This window comes from Microcaecilia unicolor, chromosome 4 (genome assembly GCF_901765095.1).
Source record: "Microcaecilia unicolor chromosome 4, aMicUni1.1, whole genome shotgun sequence".
Taxonomy (NCBI): domain Eukaryota; kingdom Metazoa; phylum Chordata; class Amphibia; order Gymnophiona; family Siphonopidae; genus Microcaecilia; species Microcaecilia unicolor.
Window position 1 is genome coordinate 9,441,504 of NC_044034.1, and position 15,364 is coordinate 9,456,867.

The 15,364-nt window shown below is 45.8% G+C and overlaps 1 protein-coding gene across 1 annotated transcript in view; it reads right to left on the reverse strand.

Annotated features, from left to right (window-relative positions):
* Nucleotides 1-14,648: 14,648 nt before the first annotated feature.
* LOC115468304 (E3 ubiquitin-protein ligase TRIM39-like) overlaps nucleotides 14,649-15,364 on the reverse strand; it is a 51,597-nt gene continuing 50,881 nt past the window's right edge. Inside the window, exon 7 of the mRNA XM_030199942.1 lies at nucleotides 14,649-14,759. Coding sequence (XP_030055802.1) covers nucleotides 14,738-14,759 — 22 coding nt within the window. The 3' untranslated portion in view covers nucleotides 14,649-14,737. The remainder of the gene's footprint in view (nucleotides 14,760-15,364) is intronic.

A 15,364-nucleotide genomic window follows, 5' to 3' on the forward strand; every position in this document is an offset into this window, starting at 1 on the left:
GATATATATTTCTTTTAAAAATGACATATTTATTTATTTATTGCATTTGTATCCCACATTTTCCCACCTTTTTGCGGGCTCAGTGTGGCTTACAATATGATATGAATAATGGAAATACAATATGTTATAACTTGGTTATGGATTACATTGTGCAGAGTTATGCGAGACAATCGAAGTATCGTTAAGAATGTAACAATGGGACATAGACATTGAAACATTGGAAGGAGACAATGGGAAGCTTAAAGGGCAGAATTAAGACACAAAGACATATGGTGTACATCTTTCTGTGAGTAAATGTATGAGTGATGTGAGATTACAGGGGATGAGAGATCAGAAGTGGATATTGTGACAAGGCTACAGCCCAGAGGTACAAAATGAAACAACAAAATCCTGAACTACGACTCCCAGAATGCATTGGCCGTCCCAGCAAAGGGAGCCCCAGGGATAGACAAGATGGGTATATACCTACTCTGACCACAAGAGGGAGGGAGAAGGAAGAAGCCCAGTTCCCTGGCTCCGTAATCAATACATGATGCCTCCCACCTGTAGAGGGAAGGGTGGGGTGAGAAGCAGGTGGAGGAGGGGGTTAAGGAGGCTGAGCAAGAGGCAGAAGGAGGATGGAATGGGAGCTGGAGAGCCCTGAGGAAGGTAGCACCTAAAGGGGGAAAGTTATGTGTTTAAAAGTTTTGATTTAAAACCTGTTGGAAGGAAGAAGCCTGTTTTGATATGAACTGTTTGCTGTGGGGGAAGGGCAGAGGACTGGAAGAGTTATAAGCCTGGTTCCCCAGCTGCTCCTGTTTGTTGTGTAAGAACTGTGGGAGCTGGAAACCGTGGTTGGACAGGAGGGAACAATTTTGCTTTGGGCCAGCACAGCTTGTGATACGTACTTTGGGGCCAGCACTGCTTGTGATACGTACTGTGAAAAGGAAGTATTTCCAAAGGGGACTATTGCAGCCCTCAAGAACGGTCAGAGACTTTAGATTGCTGGGTGAGGGGCAGCACTACCCTGCCTGGGGCAGCCCTAACCCCAGGGCTGGACTGAAGCTTTTGTTTGTAACTTGGAAACAAAAATAAAAAGAAAAGAATATTTGAAAGTATCTGCTGGTGGCAATTTGTGGGGCTTGGATTAATCCTGGGGAGGAGACTTCCTTCCTCCCCCTACTGGCGCAGCGGTCCCGTTTACAATATATGGCGCATTGAAGATTAGTGAGTGTGGACTCTATGTGTTTTGGCTCTTTCCGTAAATTTTTTCGAAAAGATGGGTCTTCAATAATTTGCGGAAGGAAGCTTGTTCATGAATTGTTCTTAGGTTGCGCGGCAGTGTATTCCAAAGCAGCGTGCTCATGTAGGAAAAGGTTGACACGTGTAGAGTCTTGTATTTCAAGCCCTTGCAATTAGGGAAGTGGAGGTTGAGGTATGTTCGGGATGATCTTTTAGCGTTTCTGGGTGGCAGGTCTATCAACTCGGACATGTAGGCTGGGGCTTCGCCATAAATGATCTTGTGGACTAAGGTGCATACTTTAAAAGTGACGCGTTCCTTAAGTGGAAGCCAGTGTAGTTTCTCTTGTAATGGTTTTGCCCTTTCATATTTTGGTTTTCCAAAGATGTCTGGCTGCTGTATTCTGGGCTGTTTGGAGTTTCCTCAGTATTTGTTCTTTGCAACCTGCATATAATGAGTTGCAGTAATCCAGATGGCTGAGGACGAGGGATTGCACTAGGCTGCGAAAGACGAATCTTGGGAAGAATGGTCTTATCCTTTTCAGTTTCCACATGCAGTAGAACATCTTTTTAGTTGTTTGCATGGGTTTCCGAGTGTTAGGTGGCGGTCGATGGTGACCCCAAGGATTCTCAGCGTTTCCGAGATTGGAAGATTTAGGTTTGGTGTATTTATCACGGTGAATTCATTTGTGTTGTATTGGGAGGTGAGTATCAGGCATTGGGTTTTTTCTGCATTTAATTTTAGACGAAATGCATCTGCCCATGTGTTCATGATGTGTAGACTTTGATTGATTTCGTTGAAGATTTCCTTGATGTCTTGTTTGAAAGGGATGTATATTGTCACATCATCGGCGTATATATATGGGTTGAGGTTATGGTTTGATAGGAGTTTTGCCAGAGGGATCATCATTAGGTTGAAAATGGTTGGTGAGAGGGTTGATCCTTGTGGAACTCCACATTCAGGTGTCCATGCTTTAGACGTGGTTGAATTTGATGTGACTTGATACGAACGCAGGGTTAGGAACCCCTTGAACCAGTTCAAGACATTTCCTCCAATGCCAAAGTATTCAAGTATGTGTAGTAGGATTCCGTGGTCAACCATGTCGAAGGCGCTTGACATGTCAAATTGTAGGAGGAGTATATTGTTGCCAGTTGCAATTAATTGTTTAAATTTGGTCATAAGGGTGACCAATACTGTTTCTGTGCTATGATTCGCCCGGAATCCTGATTGGGCATCATGTAGTATTGAGTGTTTGTTTAGATAGTTTGTGAGTTGTTTAGTCACCATTCCTTCGGTTATCTTGGTTATTGGAGGTATGGATGCTACTGGTCTGTAGTTGGTTATTTCGCTCATGCTTTTCTTTGTATCTTTAGGAATTGGAGTGAGTAAGATTTTTCCTTTTCCTTTTGGGAAAAATCCGTTTTGTAGCATGTAGTTTACATGGTTTGTTAGGTCTGTTATGAATTGTTGCGGAGCAGATTTCATGAGGTTATTTGGGCATATGTCTAGTTTACAGTGGGATTTGGCATATCTTTTGAGAGTTTTAGAGATGTGGTCTTCTGATAGTGGTTCGAATTCTGTCCAGGTTCTGTCTGCTGGGTGTGTTCCTTCTTCTGGATCTAGACAGTCTAGAAGAGTGGCGTATTCTATAGGGCTAGCGGGTATTTTGAGTCGTAGTTGTATAATTTTCTCCTTGAAGTATTTCGCAAGGTTATCGACATCTGGTATATCTTTGCCGTTGTTTGTAACTGGTGTGGTGTCTAACAGTTTGTTCACAAGGTTGAAGAGTTTATGTGTGTCTTTGTAGTTTGGTCCTATTATTGTTTTGTAGTATTGTCTTTTGGTCTGTTTTATGGTGTATTTGTATTTTCTCCGAAGTATTTTTCAGTAGTTTAGTGTTTGCTCGTCTCTTTTTTTGTTCCAAGCTCGTTCTAGTTTCCTGACTTGTGTTTTAAGTTTTTTCAGCTCTTCGTTGAACCATGGATTTGATTTTTTCCTGTGTGATGTTCTGGTTTGGATTGGGGCGATTTTGTCTAATGTTGTTGTACATAGATCGTCCCATTCTTGGAGGAATTGGATGGTGTCAGCGTTTGTTGTCCATTCGTTCTGGTAGATTTGTTGCCAGAATGTTGTGGGGTCTATTTTTCCTCTCATTGTGTATGTTGTTCGCTCATGTTTATTGATCGTGTTTATGTGTGTTTTTTGCCAGCAGAGAGAGACATTTGCTTTATGGTGGTCTGACCATAATGTAGGTGTCCATCTTGTGTCAGTGAGTATGATAGTTGAGTTCGGTTCAAACTTGTTCGTTATGATATCTAGTGTGTGTCCTTTTTTGTGAGTTGGTTGCTTGTTGGGTGCTTGTAGATCCCAGAGTTTTAGGAATTCTTTGCATTCTCGTGTGTTTGGTGAAGTGTCATCTTCTAGGTGTAGGTTGATGTCTCCTAGTATAAGGATGTTTGAGGCGGATACGCAGGAGTTCGAGATGAAATCCATGAGTTGTGTTTGGGAGTCTTTCCATTTTCCTGGTGGCCTGTAGAATAGGATTGTATTAAGGTGTCCTATTAGGTTTGGATGGTTAATTCTTGTCGATGCAATTTCAAGTTGTGGTGAGGTAGATTCGTCCGTGATTGTGATGGTGAATTCGAGTTTGTATATAATAGCTATTCCACCTCCTCTTTTTTTTCCATTTCTTGTCCAGTGGATGATTTTGTATTCTGGTGGGCATGTTTCTAAGATGGCGGGGTCTGTGGGACTATGGAACCAGGTTTCTGTGGTAAATAGGAGGTCTAAATTGTCTGTAGTGATCCAATCTAGTATGTCTACTGAGTTGCTTACTGCTGATCTTGCATTGATGTATCCTAGTTGGATTGAGTGGTATGGTTCCGGGGGGGGGGGGGGGGGGGGTGTGGAGATGTGTTTATTTTTATTAGTTGTCTGTTTCTTCGGTGGTTGAATTTGTTGTTGTCGTTGTTTTCCTCATTTTGTCGGTGGTGTTCATATCTGGAGATTATTCCTTTTGGTTGGTTATTGTGTTTTAGGTTTGGTGGATTGTTGAACGGTTGTACATAGGATTGGTGGGTTGTAGGTGGGTTTTTGTGGATGTTCTTTAGGGTGGGCATTGTGTGTGTCAGACAGATCGAGCTTATTACTATCTTAAAGGAAATTCTAATCACGTCTAAGTTAAGCCACTGGCCACCATCTCTTGTTCAGATGGCTAGCACCAAATTACCAGAATTTGCTATAGCTCACCTTGATTGGTGGACAGTTAGTGTTCCAATCTGTTCACAACAAGGATGCTCTATCTGTACTTTGGTCCCATGGTCAGGACAACATACAGTTATTTACCCGGTAGTTAATATTGGTGTGCAAATTAATAATGTGATAATGTATCCTCTGGACCATCTCGCATGGGTGCAGCCCCTGGACAATGACTGGACATCATTCAGACCAATGGACCCTAGCCTGTGCCAGCGGACACCCTTTCATTTCCAGTGTGAACCTCATCAGTTTAAAGAGAGTGACAGCTCCTGCTGGAACAATTCATCCTCCTGTACTCTGACTGCTGAACTTTTGTATTCACCCACTGTCTCACATAGGATGTACTACCTTGGAGCTGGACACTTTTGTTTTAATCTGTTCTTTCCTCAAAATATTTCCTTTTCTATTGCTCCCCAAGTACATGACATCCGCCTCCCTAAGAACACTGTGCTGTACAGTTTGAACTATTTACAGAACAATACTTGGTGCAGTCATACACCCCTGGTGTCCATCACCATTAATGAGACAACATATTCTGCACCTCTGGTTACCAATGACTCTATTGACATTCCAGATTTTATTCCATACGCTGTACATCCACTCCCTCTGGGCATGGGAGAAGAGACTTTACACAAAATACTGAACTTTACTGAACTCCATGCCTATATGGACCATTTGAAAACAACCTCCACAGAAGTGAATCATACCATCACTTATGAGAATGGACAAATTAGACAAACTGTTCAAAATTTGGTACAAGACTCCCATGTCTCAGTATGGGAACTATTCTTTGGATATTCACCTACTGCTGATCATGTCTTTAATGTCTTAATTCACCCTATCATTATTTTAACTAGTGTACAAGTATTGCTATGCATTGTTATGATTTTCATGTGTTGTAAACTTAGACATATGTACAACTCTGTGCAAAGTTTAACCTATAAAATACCCTCACCCCTATAAGGCAGCTATACACACACAAACACACATACACACTACTTTCCTTCCCATCTGATTTTTTTTAAACTACTTTCTTCCCAGCATTTACATTTTTAATCTGGCATGGTAATTTGGCTTTTTTTTTTTTTTTAACAGTCCCATCATCTACTTTGGAGCCACTCTAGTCTGGCAGGTTAATTTGAGCTTTGTATAACTGGGCATCCTGGTACCTGTAGGCCTTAACCTCCCAAATGCCTGCATCCCTTATGCACTGTCCATTCTGCTCTAAGACGGGTAAGGTGGCATATTAAGGACTGCCCAACCTAAGAAAGAAAAAAAGAGGTGTGGAGATGTCAGGATTGCAGGAGGTCAAAATTATTGCTGGACATACTTATATTAATATGAAATCAGTTTGACAATATTAAACCACCTTCTGACCTCTGATAAACTCTCCCCCCTCTCCTGCAGGAACCATTGAGGATGAAATGGGCCAAATGGTGCTCAGAGAGGCCTGATAGCCCTTTGGGTTCTCAATTACTCCTGATTAACATACCTTTTGTTCCATCTGGGAGCAGGGCTTCAGAGCAACCAAAGCCAGACAGTCAGGCTCCACCACTAGGGACTTCAAAGAGGACAACCTGTGAAAGTTGTCACCTTTCCTGACTTCAGAAGTCTGTAAAGGAAATAACTGGGAAAGAGAAGTTTTTGATCTCTCTCTGCTCCTGTTCCCTCTAAAGCAGACCTCACTAGGGCTCTCTCTCACTCTCTGTCTTTCTCTGTGCAGCAGAGCACAGAGCTCAGCTTGGGGTCTACTTCCCCCCCCTCTCTCTGTCCCCGGGCACTTCTCTGTATCCAGGGCACTAGGTCTCCCTCTTTCTTTCTCCCTGCAGCAGAGGGCACGGGACTCTGCTGGGCTGTCTTTGTTTCTTCTTCTTTCTCTGCACACCTCCATCTTTAGCCACCAGAGCACCTGGCTCTGCTCCCCCCCTTCTCAGACAGCCCTAGTCCAAGGTTTCTTTCTTCCTATGAACAAACACCCTATCCTTTCTTTCTCCCTCCCTCTAAACACACACCCCAAGACAGCTTGTACCCTTTTTCCTGTACTAAGTGCTGTGAGCCAATACATATATGCAAATAGAATATACTTTATATATCCAAATCTGTGTGGATTGCGTATTCTTTGGGAACCCACTGCCTCTGTGAAGTGGACCCCGGGACCACCCTAGACAACGATAGCTGACAGTGTGTATGTGAGTGCTGTGTGATTTGTGAGTAATGGGGTTGTTGTTGTCTAGGTTGTAGGTTGTGTTTGCGTGTAAGAGTAAGGTGAGGCAATGGATGGTTAAGAGTGTTTTGCTGGTGTTCATATCTATGTCTAAGGCGCTGTGGCAAATATTCAGCTGGTGTACATTTAAGCGAATCAAAGTTACATTTGCATTTAAGCTTGGCAGTTCAGAGTGAGGCAATGTCTACATTTGTATTTGAACTTGGCTACAATTCAAGGCGAGGTAATGCTTACATTTGCATTTAAGCTTGGCAACAATTTAAGCTTGGCAACAATTCAATACGAGGTAAGCCTACATTTGCATTTAAACTTGGCAACAGTCTCCTACTGATTATATTGGTTTGTAATCAGAGCAAAGCATGCCTGTGTTTCAGTTGGTGCATAGTACTGGGTGTTACATATTAATCTAATCTTTGTCTAGAGGTCAGAGCAAGTTAGATAAATATATGTAAATTAAGCTATTAGCAATGCTAGGACAGAGTTATTTTGTTGCCCCTTTTTTTTTCTTTTTTTTTTAAGCGAGGCTAGGTAAAGTATAAACTTTTAAATCCAAGTTGAAGGCGGTGCATGCATTTAGCTTTCTATTTAAAGCAAGCAAAGCAAGGCAAAGCAAAGTGAAGACTTTTAAATCAAGCTGAAAACAGTGCATGCAGTTAAGCAGAGCAAGCAGTTATTTTATTTATTACGGTTGTGTTGTTCTTGTTCCGTGGTCGGGATGCGAGGTGGGTAGGCCTTCAAAGTCGGTCTCGGTTCACTCGGGTCATTCGTTTGTTCGTGTTGGATCTTACTGCTTCCCCGTCCTGTTCACTCTGTCTGTTCCCCAACCAACGGTCGGCTCTGGCGGCCCGAATGGCGGCCACAGGAACAAGCAACTGACCTGGGGTTTGCTGGTCCCTTATCCCCGAAGCCTCGACAGTCGCTCTCCGTAGGCTGCCTACTATTCCTCGGGTCTGGCGCTGCGCACTCGTCAACTGCAAGGCTGTTCGATCGCAGCGGCTCTCCTCGGGTTCTTGGAAGGCGCGTGGTTCCCTTCTCGGTCAGTCACAGCTCTCCAGCCGGTCAGCGGGCTCGGCTGCGGGTCGGTGCCTGGTTAGAAGGAGAGCTCAATCTGTTCTCAGTGATCCTTCGATCCCGTTCGCTTTGGTTAGATCAATAAAATATGGTGCTCAACCTGAACTTGGTGAGCATTTAGCATTTAAGTAAAAGGTTCGGCAGTCGTTTGTAGTACATGTACTTGGAGCGTTTAGAGGTTATGCAGCTAGAAGCAAGGTATAGAAGCAGGCAATATGTAAGGCATTTAGCATGCTTTTAAAGGTGGTAGTACAATTAGAACATTTATGCTAGCAAAGGTAAGCAGGTAAAGTCACAGGCAGCCTAGTAGCAGCAGCAGCTCTTATCTGGTCTCCAGTGCATCCAGACGAAGCAGTGCAGAGGGGCGATCGATGTGAGCCGATCCTCTCACAATCTCATCATTTGGTCGCTCTCAACGCTGCTCTGGCTGGCGCTGGGGTACTTCTCCGCGGCCTGGTCGCTGATCTCACTCAGCAACTCGGGTCCTCTCGGTCTGCTCCTTGCTCGGGTGGTGCGCCTCGCGACAGTCAAGCTCCGTGGTTTTAGCACTCTGCCGGTCATCCAGGTTAGGTATGTGCTCCGCTAGATCACCTGTTCAGCTGGGTCGGGCTACGAGGTCGCGGTCCTCTGCTCGGCCAGGCCACGAGGCAATTCGCCCTCACTCTACCGGCCGCCTCAGGACTTCCGCCGCGCTACGGGCCAGAGGAGTCGCCGAACGCGATCAGCCGCAGCTCGTCCTCACATGCATGGGATCTGTGGGGCTGTCGCGGACGTGATCCAGCCTTCCCTGGCTTGTTCAGCGTTTGTCCCGGTCCGCGGTAGTCGGCTCCGGGTCGCTCACCCGTGCACGGGACCCGTGGAGCCGATGTGGTCGCGGCTGCGGTCGCGTCCTCTCCTAGTCGGTTAGGAGACGTCTCCAATCCGTTCCGGACCGGTGTGAGGGTCGCCCGGATGGATTGTGTGGGCCCAGTCCCTCGAGGTCTCAGGAGCTTGTTCCTGGGCTCCCTACCTGTCGGCCATCTTCTACTCTATCAGAAATTGCAGATAAACTCAATCACAGCTTCCAATTAATGAACTCATGGGCGGATGCATTCCAGCTTAAACTTAATACAGAAAAGACACAATGCCTCATCCTAATCCCATCTCTGTCACTCTTACTGTGCCATTGAGGTCTCTCCTCACATTCATGAGCTCTAATCCCATCTCTGTCACTCTCACTGTTAAACTGAAACCTCACCTCACATTCACAGATTCTGATCCAATCTCTGTCCCTCATATTATACTACTAGTGCAACAAAGCCCACTAGCAAGGTTATCATGTAATGGCGATTATGTTTTTAAGGGAACCATTAGGACAAATGTGTTATGATGATAAGGAATAATTGGGAAGGGTGTAGAATGAGGAATATGATGTGTGGGTAGGGGATGTGGATTGTTTTCTCGAAGGTGTTGGAAGTGGGGTTTTTTTGTGATGTACAGTACGTTGGAGTGTCCCTCTGCTTCTCATCTGTCCCCTGTCCTCCCCTGCATATCCAGTGATTTTTCCCTCCCCTCCCATCTATGTCCAGGGATTCTCCTCTGCCCTGCCGTCCCCTCCGTGTCCCGCAATTCTCCCCTCGCCTCCCATCTCATCAATATCCAGCAATTCGCCTCTGCCCTGTCCTCCCATCACTTGTGAAGTACAGTGCGTTGGAGTGTCCTTCTGCTTCTCCTCTCTCCCCTGCCCTCCCCTCCATATCCAGCAATTGTTCTCTCCCATCTATGTGCAGCGATTCTCCTCTGCCCTGCCCTCCGTGTCCTGCGATTTTGGCCTCCCCTCCATGTCCAGCGATTCTCCTGTCCCCTGCCCTCCCCTCCCATCCGTGTCCTGCGATTCTCCCTTTGCTTCCCATCCCATTTATATCCAGTGATTCACTTCTGCCCTGTCCTCCCATCCCATCCATGTGCAGCAATTCTCCTGTGCCCTGCCCAAGGCCGTGCCTAGGGTTTCTGGTGCCCCCCGGAGTGCCCCCCCCCCCATAATCAGGCACTCTTTTATAATTTCAGTCAACTTAGATCAAACAACAATTCTCTCTTTCAATTCTTACACACACAGAGCTCACAGCTGCATGTCTCTCTTGGCCAAACTAGTTGCTCTCACTCTGTTCCCAGGCAGATTTCTAACAGGAGCTGATCATCCAATCAGAGAGCTCTATTTGAATGCAGATTAACATACAGACACTCTAATGGGAAATTTTAGTCAAAAACACTAGATAAACCCTTCGTTTTTGGATCAAACTTCACATTTTTGATCAGACCCATGCCCTAACATTAAGGCTGTAAATATTTCCATCAATTTTTACCCATAAATATGCAAATGAGAACCTTCCAAAAACGGACTAAGTTGCATATGATTTAAACAAATCTGAGCATATGACAACCAAGTACAGACTCCCAGTACCTGAATTCTGCAATTAGATTTAATGCAAATACTTTTAAAACTTATTTTTAGCACTTTTAAAATTTCAGGTGTCAGTGCAGGTCTCCTTGGTATGAATTGCTCATGTGCAGGAATTCATCCTAGTTAAATATCTCCCTGGCAACCCAGGACACCTCCAGCCAACCCCCCTGCTCTCCCAGCAGTAAGGTAATCAAATCAAACCAATTTCTACAACTGGTTACATATATAAAAACAAACACACAAAAAAAAAGCAATCAGATTTTCACTTACCAGCTCTTCAACATGTCAGCTAAACTTCCTCTTTTGAAAGTACTGTTGAAACCATCAGCCAATGAAATGGCTTTTAGCTGTAGCTATCCCAGGTTACCTGATAATTATGCACACAACATTGCAGTCATGACCTCTTCTCAGTGTATATGATGCTCAGAAAAAAACCCCAAAAAAACTTTGAACCACTTACAGATTTTAATAATTACACTATTTATTTTTTTATTTCTCCCCAGTCTCACTTGCACACCTCCCTTCAAACCTGTTCTCTTTAATTTGAATGTTGTTTGCACCTAGAGCCCGCAGTTTTATTCTTAATCGACTGGGAGACCCCCACATTCCTGCATGACATAATTAGTAACACTGGCTGGAGATATAGATCCCCTGAGAGCATGGGAAACTTCCTGTTGGGGAGGGAAAGGGAGGGGGGTGGGAAATAGGGGATTTTCAAGAAGAAGCAATTGGAAGAACTTATGGAGGAGGGAGGAGGAGACCTCAACTCCATCATCTAATATAATAAAACGCACCCTCAACGTTCTGAGGACAACGTTCTGAAGTCACTCAGACTCCCAGACGGTTCGTAAGTTCGTGGTGGTGAAGCCACTGACCTAAGACTCGCTGCCCCGCCCTCGCGTCAAACATCATGACGTCGAGGGCGGGGAAAAATAAACGGATCGCGAGGGCAGAAAAAAAAACAAACAAACTGATCGCACCCACGCACGGTGCGTTTCAGTATATTAGATTTACCTCCGTGGTGGCGGTTCCGGCAGCGCAGCGTCACGGAAGGAGGCGGCGCTCCCGACGTCTGTAGCCTTCCCTTCGCTGTCGGAAACGCTGCCCCCCTTCCCTGACGCTGCGCTGCCGAAACCGCCACCACGGAGGTAAATTTAAAAAAAAAAAAAAAAGCAATGTTGGAGGGATAGAAGAGGGTGGGCAGCAAAGTTGAACACTGGGAGCAGGAGGGCAGGAGAAAAACAACAGCATGGATGTGAGGGGGGGGGGGGAAACAAGAGGGCGGGCCAGGCTGGGACATGGGAGTGAGAGGAGCATGGATGCGAGGGGGGGTCATGGAAGGAAGAGAGGGGAATTGCAGGAAAAGGAAGAATGGAGGGGGCAGGGGACAGAGGAGCATGGATGGCCATGGATTGAGAGGGCAGGCCTCAGGCAGAGAGGGGAATTGCTGGATAGGGATGAATGGAGGGGCCAGGTGACAGAGGAGCATGGATTGGAAGGGCAGGACTCAGGAAGAGGGGAATTGATGGATAGGGATGAATGGAGGGGACAGATGGACATGGATGGATATGGATTGCAGGGCAGGCCTCAGGCAGAGAGGGGAAATGCTGGAAAGGGAAAAATGGAGGGGCCAGGTGACAGAGGAGCATGGATTGGAAGGGCAGGACTCAGGAAGAGGGGAATTGATGGATAGGGATGAATGGAGGGGACAGATGGGCATGGATGGATATGGATTGCAGGGCAGGCCTCAGGCAGAGAGGGGAAATGCTGGATAGGGAAAAATGGAGGGGCCAGGTGACAGAGGAGCATGGATGGGCATGGATTGGAAGGGCAGGACTCAGGGAGAGGGATAGGGATAGGGATGAATGGAGGGGGCAGGGGACAGATGGCCATGGATTGGGAGGGCACGGCTCACACTCTCTCTCTCATATACAATGTCTTTCTGACTCTCACTCTCACACACTCTGTCTCACACTGTATCACATTCACTCTCTATGTGCCACACAGTCACTCACACACTCGCTTGGTCTCATACACTCACTCTCACAGAGAATCTGTGTCTCACACACACTCTCTCTCTCACCCACACACACACACACACACACACACACACTCTCTCTCTCACACTGTGTCTCACATACACACTTGCACACACTCTCATTCTCACACACACACTCTCTCACAAACACCCTCACACCCAGTCTCACTCTCTCTCTCTCTCATACACACACACTCACACTTTCACTCTGTCTCTCACACAGTCACTCTCACATACACTCTCCCAAACATACACACTCCGAGGAAAACCTTTGCTAGCGCCCGTTTCATTTGTGTCAGAAACGGGCCTTTTTTACTAGTTGATAATAATAGACAGCACACAAACGACATAGGCTGGGAGTGGTACTACTGATGGATGTTAATTTTAGGATGATGATTTGTAACTGAGGACACATATTATTTACCTGTCAATAATTGCTTAAGGGAGATATTAAGAGTCTTGGATAGTTATTACTGGCTTTGTTTCAAAACACGTTGATAAAACATTTTATAATAGAGATGGGAGAAAGGAGGGAAAGGGTATAGAGACATAGAAGAATTTGTTTGACTGTTTGAACTAGCTCTGAATGGAGACAACTGTGTTAATAATACTAAAATGTTGAATTTTTATGCTTGTATGGTTCTTTTCAATTATCAATAAAAAGATTTGAATAATAATTTGAATGTTGTTCAAGCTCACCCTGACTGAAGAGTTCTTCCCATACCAAAGACATATATAACACTGGTTGTAATCTTTCAAGCAACTTGCAGAGCCTGCCTGCCTCAGTGAATACTGCTGCGCTGCTTTCACTTCTGGTTTGTCATGACTTGAAAAGGGGAGGGCAGGGGAGACGGGAGAATCCCAACTTCAGGTGAAAGATTTTGCAAGTGAGCCTACGGCGCCCTTGAAGGCAGGTGCCCCCCTGCTGTGCTTACCCCACCTCATCGTGTTGGCACAGCCCTGCCCTCCCATCCATGTGCAGTGATTCTCCCCTACATAGCCAGTGACTCTTTCCTTCCTGCCACCCTGCCTGTAAGCCATCCATCTTACCTCAGATCGCAGCGGCGGCAGGCAGGTTGGTCTCGTGTTGCCTCCAGCGATCCGTGCAGGCAGGTTGAGCTCACGTCGCCTCCAGCATTCCGTTACCCTCACTTGGGTTCGTAACATCCTGATGTCAGCTCACCTCCAGTGTTCCCTTCCCTCTCAGTGTCCCACCCTCCTCTGACATCGTTTGGTCTTTACGCGAGGGTGGGACCGTGAGATGGAAGGGAACGCTGGAGCAGAGCTAATGTCAGGATGTTACGAACCCAGATAGCCAGAGAATCTTGAGGTACAAATTATTATATAGATAATTTCATATTTTAAACTGTGAAAGTTTTCTGGTTTCCATCTTTACAGGAAAGAAAGAAATCCTCAAACTTTAATATTTCTGTGGCAGTGATCGATTTGAACATGTTTAACACAAATCTGAACAATCTTCCACCTCTCACAATCCTGCCAGAGTCTTCAGATTAAGGGGTCCTTTTACTAATCTGCAGTAAAAAGTAGCCTGCGGTAATGTAGGCGTGGGTTTTGGGCATGTGCAGAATTATTTTTCAGCGTGCCTAGAAAAAAATGCCTTTTTGAAATTTTTGCTGAAAATGGACGTGCGGCAAAATCAAAATTTCCGTGCGTCCATTTTGGGTCTCAGACCTTACCACCAGCCATAGACCTAGCGGTAAAAATTTGGGCGTCAGATGCCACTTGGAGTGCATCTGCTACGCGCGTCCAAAAATATCTTCCAGACATGCGTAGTGGACTCACACCAAAAATCACGTGGCCTAGTAAAAGGGGCCCTCAAGAAATAAATCAGGACAGAAGCTGGATTTTATGAAATCATAAGGAAGAGCAGCAGAGCTTCCCAGATTTATTTGTATATAAGAGTTTGATAACATAACTACAAATTCTCAAGCAGAGAGAGAGAGAATCCTGAATCCTGCTGTTTAATTCCAGGCTGGTAACTGGCGGATTCTCAAAGGAAATTCAGAATTAGTCCCAAAGAAAGGTCGGAGTTTCCCTGTGAAGGTATCGGTGAAGGTGAAGAGATGAGATTTATTCTCTGCATCATAAAACGAGACCTTTCCTGCCTCATAGTCCAGTAGAACCCCCACTGCCTGGAGGATCTCACTTAGGGGGAGCTGGGTCTCAGGGGAGGTGAAGGCAGAGCATCTCTTTCCAAACCACAGCCCCACTGTCCAGAATCCTTCCCCAGGTGACTGTGTGATCTTCCCCTTCCTCCTCACAGAGTCTTTACACACTCCCAATAGACAGAAACTCACATCCCCCACATCCACCTCCCAGTAATGTCTCCCTGAGGTGAAGCCCTCACTCCCCAGCACACAGGGCTCATAATCAAATCTCTGAGGAGTGTCCGGCACATTCTGTCTTGTGTTTCCCCTTCTGACACTTTTCCCATCTTCAGACAGGACGAGATCAGGACCAGCAGTTTCAGGATCCAGAGTCACATTTACTGCAGAGAAGAGACACATTAATAAACATGAGCAAACACTTCTCATTAGCTTATCACACACCCACCACTAACCCATTGGCTCCTCACACTCCCAGCTCTAACCCTCATTGGCTCCTCACACACCCAGCTCTAACATTCATTGGCGCCTCACACACCCAGCTCTAACCCTCATTGGCTCCTCACACACCCAGCTCTAGCCTTCATTGGCTCCTCACACACCCACCGCTAACCCTCATTGGCTCCACACACACCCAGCTCTAACTTTCATTGGCTCCACACACACCCAGCTCTAACTTTCATTGGCTGCTCCTGCACCTACTTCTAACCCTCATAAGGAAAAGCAGTTTCAGGATCCAGAGTCAGATTTACTGCAGAGAGGAGACACATTAATAAACATGAGCAAACACTTCTCATTAGCTTATCACACACCCACCACTTACCCATTGGCTCCTCACACACAGAGCTCTAACCCTCATTGGCTCCTCACACTCCCAGCTCTAGCCTTCATTGGCTCCTCACACACCCAGCTCTAACCCTCATTGGCTCCTCACACACCCAGCTCTAACCCTCATTGGCTCCTCACACACCCACCGCTAACCCTCATT